General features: G+C 41.7%; 1 protein-coding gene across 1 annotated transcript in view; it reads left to right on the forward strand.

Moving 5' to 3' along the window:
- The window catches only part of HSPA4 (heat shock protein family A (Hsp70) member 4), a 46,595-nt gene extending 40,588 nt beyond the window's left edge, over positions 1-6,007 (forward strand). The window contains exons 16-19 of the mRNA XM_002912908.4: positions 71-178; positions 2,261-2,380; positions 3,410-3,571; positions 3,788-6,007. Of these exons, the coding sequence (XP_002912954.1) occupies positions 71-178; positions 2,261-2,380; positions 3,410-3,571; positions 3,788-3,991 (594 nt within the window). The 3' untranslated portion in view covers positions 3,992-6,007. The remainder of the gene's footprint in view (positions 1-70; positions 179-2,260; positions 2,381-3,409; positions 3,572-3,787) is intronic.
- The last annotated feature ends 1,330 nt before the right edge of the window (positions 6,008-7,337 follow it).

Genomic DNA, 7,337 nt, shown 5'->3' on the forward strand with positions numbered 1-7,337 from the left:
TGCCTATGACTTCACTGGTCAATCAGCTGATTTTTGACTGATGTAATCATAATATTTTCTTCATATTTAGGATCGTAACAGTTTTACCTTGAAACTAGAAGATACTGAAAATTGGTTATATGAGGATGGAGAAGACCAGCCAAAGCAAGTTTATGTTGATAAATTGGCGGAATTAAAAGTAAGTGATTGTTGGGGTTGCCTGGCTGACTCGGTTGGAGCATGTGACTCTTGATGTTACATTTGTGAGTTCAAGCTTGATGATGGGCCTAGAGCTTACTTAAAATAAATAAAGCTGGAGGATGGAGAGCATTTCCTTCTGACTGTAAAACAAAAACAAAAACAATGGTTCTTGAAAGCATAAGTGTTCTGAAACCTGAACCCACACTGTAATTTCCAAGGACTTATCTCAAAATTGGGAGGAATTCTCATATCAAGTAATGAAGACAGGCTGAAAGTGATTGAAGAAATATACCCTTTATCACTTACGGTCATTTTCTTATTTTTAGAACCTTATAGTAACAAAATTATTTTTCTGAAAATTCAGTTTGGACTTAAAATGGTTTCCTGAAGGAGATTGCATTCTTGGTGTGGTGATTCAAAGTCTAGAAAGATGGGTCCTGTCCTAAAGGTTCTGATAGTGCAGTTGAGGCAAGGTTGCTTATATAGGTTTGATTTTCGGTAAAGCAAAGTATCTTGTTTTATATTTAAAGAATTTTGATCATTAAACCTTCTGGTTAAAACTACAAAAAAATGAGCATGCCGAAATAGCTCAGTTGGGAGAGTGTTAGGCTGAAGAACTAAAGGTCCCTCGTTTGTTCCTGGTATACTGAGTGTTTTAGTGCATGTCCAGTGTCATGCCTTTCCTCTGAGTTAAGGACTGTAAATGAATGAAGTGATTGTGTTCGAATAAAACTTTATTAAAAAAATACAAAAAATGATCTAAGGTTGAGGCCTTTGTTTGCAAAAGGATGCAAACACATGGGAAGAACTTTCCACGTTTCTGTGGATTGATAATTCAATACAATCAAACTGGGCCATTGTGATTAACCTCTGAAATGGAATTGCTCAAGGACAGTACCTGCAGTTTTCCTGTCATTATGGAAGGATAACAAGAGCTTCCAGTGAGATCTCTCTCCAGTGAGATCTCTCCAATGGAGTCTTTTGCTTACTTTTCATTATTGGAGATGTCAGACACATTCAAGTACAGCAATAGCTTTAACGCTTGTCCAGTTGTCTGCTTATGGCCAGCTTTGTTTGGTTTCTGTTCCCTCCCACTCCCATTTATTTGAAGAAAGTCCCTCATGTTATATTTAATCTGAAAATATTTCATAAAAGAAATGTAACCTTAAGTTATACTATTATCACATTTTAAAAAATTCCTTAGTATCACTTTTAATGTCACCATATGTTCAGTTTTCAAGTTCCAGTTGTTTTATAAATTAGTTTTTATTTATTTATTTATTTAATTTTTTTGTTTTTTTTAAAAAGATTTTATTTATTTATTCGACAGAGATAGAGACAGCCAGCGAGAGAGGGAACACAAGCAGGGGGAGTGGGAGAGGAAGAAGCAGGCTCATAGAGGAGGAGCCTGATGTGGGGCTCGATCCCATAACTCCGGGATCATGCCCTGAGCCGAAGGCAGATGCTTAACCACTGTGCCACCCAGGCGCCCCTATAAATTAGTTTTTAGTTTGTTTGACTCAGAATTCCCCATAAGGACTGTACATTTTATGCTTTTGTCTCTTAACTCTGTGTAGTTCTTCCATCATTTCTGCCCCCTTATTCATTTATTTTAAAAAAGTGGATCAGATGTCCTAGGTCAGATTTTCACCCAGTCTGGATCTTGCTGATTTTCAGTTCTGTGCTATTTATTATCTTTAATTCACTTCTATGGTATTTATCACCACTGGATAAATTGATGGTTAGATCTAGAGGCTTCATCAGATTTCGTTTTCAAAAAGTTTTTTGGCAGGTATGCTTATTAAGGATTGCGTATCACTATCAGGAGGCACCTTCTTTTGCGTTGTCTCCCTGCAGTGTTTTGAGAATTAGGACTCCAGTGACAAGTTGAAGTGGCCTTACGTGGAATAGTATAGAGGTATATTCTCATATCTAGCCTAAGGATAGATTTCAGTGGCATGGGGATTGATACTGAGCTTTTCACATCAAGCACATGGAAATGTACTTTAATTCACGGTAGATCTCAGTAATTATAGAAACAGTACTATCCTGATAGTTAAGCATTCTTTCTTATGTTAAGAATCTAGGTCATCCTATTAAGATGCGATTCCAGGAATCTGAAGAAAGACCAAAATTATTTGAAGAACTAGGGAAACAAATCCAACAGTATATGAAAGTAATCAGCTCTTTCAAAAACAAGGTATCTTTTTTTTTCTTTTCCTACTGTTATTTTGGTAAAGTTTTGAGGCATTTACGTAGCAATTTTTTGCTGTTTTTACAATGTTTAATAATACTTTGTTGGGGATGTTAGTGTAATGTGTATAACATTTTATAGAGTCTTATTAAGAACTACTCTTCTTTAATAGGTAGGATTTGGAAGTGAGCAATATTGTTCGATTTCCTTTTCTTGCTGTGAAATGCTTCATCAGTAACTTAACCTGCTCTGTCCTGGTCTTCTGAAAACCATTAGGCCTGTGGTTGGTTGGTTACGCAGATGCAGGACTATCTGAATAGTAAACTGCTTAACAATTCTTTTGAGTGCTTGTGATATACATTCCATAAATACATTATTTCATTAAATCCTCAGAATACCCTAATGAGGTAGGCGGTCATGTCAGTAATAGTTAACAGGTAACTTCTAACTGCTTTAAGCCTCACTGTCCTTAAGTAACACCCAAGGTTACTATTGAGAGGGGTGTTTGGCCTGAGGATTGACTTCACAAATTTTGGGTTCCTAACTACTCCACTCTACTCCAGGTTCTTGATGGACAGTCATTGTAAGAAACTTTTGAGTGATAAATTGGGCTTATTTTTAAAAAAAATTTGTTGCTAAAGGCTCTCCCTTAGAAATTGTATTTGTTATTGTTTTGGTTCCTGACTAGCATGCCTAAACCTCTGCTCTCACGTCTTGTGACCTGTAATGTTATCTTTGTGAAATTACCTTCATAAGATTGTGTGTCAAGCATGTGCTTTTCATACCATTGAAGTCTTTTAATTGCTACCCTTCAGAGTGTTTTTGGCCCTTAAGTCTATATCCTGAGTGTTTTAAAAACTGGGGTTATTTTTTCTTAATTATTTTAAGGAATCGAATGTCCATTTGGATGGTGAGGCTGAATGTGCCTCATTTTTGGAAAGACTGTACCTTTTTGAAAGATGGCAAACAACTAGGTACTATTTGGGTGGGGAGAATATCGTCCTGTGACACTTGCCTGGTGGTCTGTGGTTGCAGGAGGACCAGTATGACCATTTGGACGCTGCAGACATGCTGAAGGTGGAGAAGAGCACGAATGAGGCCATGGAGTGGATGAATAACAGACTGAACCTGCAGAGCAAGCAGAGTCTGACCGCGGATCCAGTTGTCAAGGCAAAAGAGATCGAAGCGAAAATGAAGGTCTTTCATGGCTCTGAGTATCTCATAGTCTTCTCTTGTCAGCCTTGTTATTTATTGTTAAGGGTCCTTAAAGTGACACTGAAGAGGGAACTTCATTAGTGCATCTCAGCTTCTGGCTTCTGGTTGGGAGGGGGTGGACTTAGGTTTAAGTTGAGAATGTCTTGTAAAATTGGTGATCTTTAAGAACCCACGGTTTTCTTTCCTCTGCCATTGTAGGAGCTGATGAGTATCTGTAGCCCTATAATTTCCAAGCCCAAACCCAAAGTGGAACCTCCAAAAGAGGAGCAAAAAAATGCAGAGCAGAATGGACCAGTGGATGGACAAGGAGACAGCCCAGGCCCTCAGGCTGCCGAGCAGGGTGCAGACGCAGCTGTGCCTTCGGAGTCAGACAAGAAGCTTCCTGAAATGGACATTGATTGATTCCAACAATTGTTTATATTAAAACAGACTATTATAAAGCTTTAAGTTGTCAACTTTGTTCTAAATATCAACTAGAGCAATCAAATACTGGAGATTTCTTAGTCAGTTTTTAGGGGATTTCGTGGGAGGGGATATAGGTAATGTATGGAGCATTTTGACTTCTAAATAGTTAGATACCGAAATTAAGTGCATTGTATCTTTTTCATGATGGTACTATTTAGAAGCCCAGTTAGTCTTACTTACCGAGCTTCTGCTTCACATCTTTTATGTTTAATCATGCTTACACAAGGATAAGTTTGTTTTGGAAAGCTGAGCTATAAGCAGAGGTTCTAACTAGCTGTCAAGCAGACTTTTCATTGTGGCCTATGTGGCAGGAACTCTTGAAATTGTGCTTCAAAAATCTGTTGTGGAGATTGCCACGAAGCCTCCCTGCCTGGTGTGGGAATGGGGCTGGGGTCCCCTCTTTCTGAGGGCTAGAGCATGGCATGGCCTGGATTAACATAGCAGAACATGAGGGGCGTGCGCTGAGCTCCTTCACACTGCACTTCGCTCCACTTCGACTCCCACCCCTACCTCCCCCTGCCCCCAGTGAGGGAGCTCCTCTTACAAATGCCATGTGCTGCTCTTGGGAAAATAGACCCCTTCACCAGCAGCAAGTTGATAACTGAGGGTTTTGGACCTGGAAGCTCTTCCTGAGAAAGTATGTTCCTGAAAGTGTGTTCACAAATACCCCTAACATCAAGTCTAAATAATTTTCTCTCTGGAAAGTTAGAATTGGATAGATGTATTGTTGGATACAGGCATGGTAAATTGAGCTGAGGAACTGATTCTTGTTAATTACGGTGTAAAGATTTGTATCCTGGCCTGCTCATTCAGGTGAGAGATGTTCTGTGTAAATTTGAGGTATAGCTTGAAGTCCTAGGGCAGGAGTTAAACGTTCTCTTAGCTCATTCACAATCACTTGTATGTTAAGTGTTAATACCTGCCACGAACCTGCCAATTTATGTGTTAAACAGCTGACAGATTAAAAAAAAAAACAAAAAACCAAAACCCAAACCCTAAGATACACTGGACTGTACTGGATGAGTCTGAAATTAGTGTTAAAGAAGCATGGTGTCTGACGTGAGCCACACCGCATTCTTACTGCGTGGCCAGTGTCAGGTGCACCAGAGCATTCCCTGTGACTGCCCTTTGTGGCCATGTTGATAGGAGGGCAGCATTTGGGAAACTCCAAGGGAAGCCTATATTAGAGGCCATAGCTGGTCCCTGCCTTAGAAACTGTTATAAGCTTTGTTGGTTACATTTTGGATCTTTGTAATAATTGTTATCTGTGTAACAGAGTACCTCTCTGTTAATTTTGGCCTATGTTAGAAATAATATGATCTTTGCCTATTTAGAATAAGTTTCTGTCCATCTCTGCACTAAACAATTTTAGAGTGTTACCAGGTTCTGAAGTGCTATAGAGAAACACCGCTTAGAGGTGGAAGGTGGAAGTGTATTTACTTCGGTGCGTAAGCTCGCACGGAAGCCTCGTAGCACCAGGTCTTGGCCCTGTCCTTAGAGTCTATCCATTCTGTACCTGTCATGCTTTGAGTTCCAGCTGGCCTGCAGTGAGGCCAGTAGCTCCTCTGGCGTGCTGGCTGCAGGATTAAGCCAATTCTTATGCAACTGACTCAGTCTGCAATGGCCATTTCTTCTAAGAAAACTTTTTGTGTGGGGGAGGATGTGGGTGTTGGGATGGGGATGAAATTGAAGTTTAAAGTTTAAACTAGAAATAAGATGTGGTCTGCTTGCTCTCTGTTTAGACAGGCTTTAAGACCAATTGGTTTTACTTGGAGGCCAGGACAGAGAGTGTGTGTGATAATTGATGACTTGTTTGCAGGCAAGCATTTATCCAGGTTGCATTATCCAAATTGGTTTGTTAAAGCTCCAGGTCACGTTCTTACACTAAGAGAAACATTAAATGAACAGACAAGTTTAGGAAAAATTAATAAAAGAAACCTGTCTTACACTCAGGAATGGTTTCCTTAATTTTCTAATGAAGGGGTTGTGTGTGTGTGTGTGTGCGCGTGTGTGCACATGGGCACGACGAAAACTCCAGAGGTAGGAGTCCTCCTAACTAGATTGCACTTGTTAACAGGTGGCAAGAAGTTACTCCTTTTCTGTACTCAAAGTTCTCCCATGTTGAGTGTTGGTGCAGTTCTCTGGTACGCAGGAATCCATCTCTTGTGTTGTCCGTACTTCTGAGGGTTTTGACAACAGCAGAAGGTGGGTTATGACCCCATTGAGGACCAGTGCCAGGACTGATCCCTGCCCCTTTGAAGAACTCCATGGCCTGGAGTATGCTAGTAACACTTGCCACCATTGGATGTGTAGTGTGTGTGTGTGCGCGCGCGTGCACGCATTGGTGCGAATGTGGGATAGTAATGAGTGTTGAAAGGGGATGAAGCCGTCAGGAGAGACCTAACTACAAGGCTTGGGGCCTACATGGGGCAGGGTGTGGGGCCTTACTCCCTGGGGTCCTGCCACTTAACAGTCCTGTGCTTTGTTAGGAGGAACTGACCTGCCAGGGCCTACCAGTAGGGCCTGTGCCAGCCACTTTCAACAAATGTGTCTGCAGCAGGCTTGGCTTTCTCTTGGGTTTCTGACCTTGGGAAAGGAGTGGGCATGTGGTAAATTAAGTGGGAAGCCTGGGACCAGCAAGCGGTATCCAGAGCAACAGAGGTGTTGGGATCATGTGGAAAGAGAGTAACCATCCCCTTTACTGAGGAGAGGAGCCAGTGCCCTGCGTGTCATTGAGGAAGAAGGTGTTGGAGGTGAAACCCGGGCTGGTGTGAAGGTTTTGCAATGTGGCAGCTTGAGCTTGACGTGAAGAGCATCAGAGCTCAGTGGGGTTCGTGAGGATTCACGGGGAGGCATACACCAGTGGCCTTTGAGATTTTTTCCCCCTCAAGCATCTGAAGTGTTTTTTATAGAGTTGTTGAAAGTGGAGGGGCTGAGACATTGGGGTTCTGGTGTGGAACACTGGGGGCTACAGATCTTTTTAGCCTGAGAGGATGGTGTTTTAGGGATACCCATGTGATGTATGTAGCATGGGTTGGATCTGGGAAAAGTTGGAGGTAGTAGGACATAAAAATAATCCATGTTTGAGGGAATGAGCCAAACGAAGGGGGAAATGGTAGGTGCTGGTACTGAAGGAACAGAAAGATTTGAAATAACTCTGCCGGGCGTCTCGGTGGCTCAGTCGGTTAAGGTTAAGTGTCTGCTGCTCAGGTCATGATCCCAGGGTCCTGGGATGGAGCCCCATGGGGGGTCTGCTCAGTGGGGAGCCTGCTTCTGCCTGCCA

The sequence above is a fragment of the Ailuropoda melanoleuca genome, chromosome 3 (assembly GCF_002007445.2).
Source record: "Ailuropoda melanoleuca isolate Jingjing chromosome 3, ASM200744v2, whole genome shotgun sequence".
NCBI classification, from domain to species: Eukaryota; Metazoa; Chordata; class Mammalia; order Carnivora; family Ursidae; genus Ailuropoda; species Ailuropoda melanoleuca.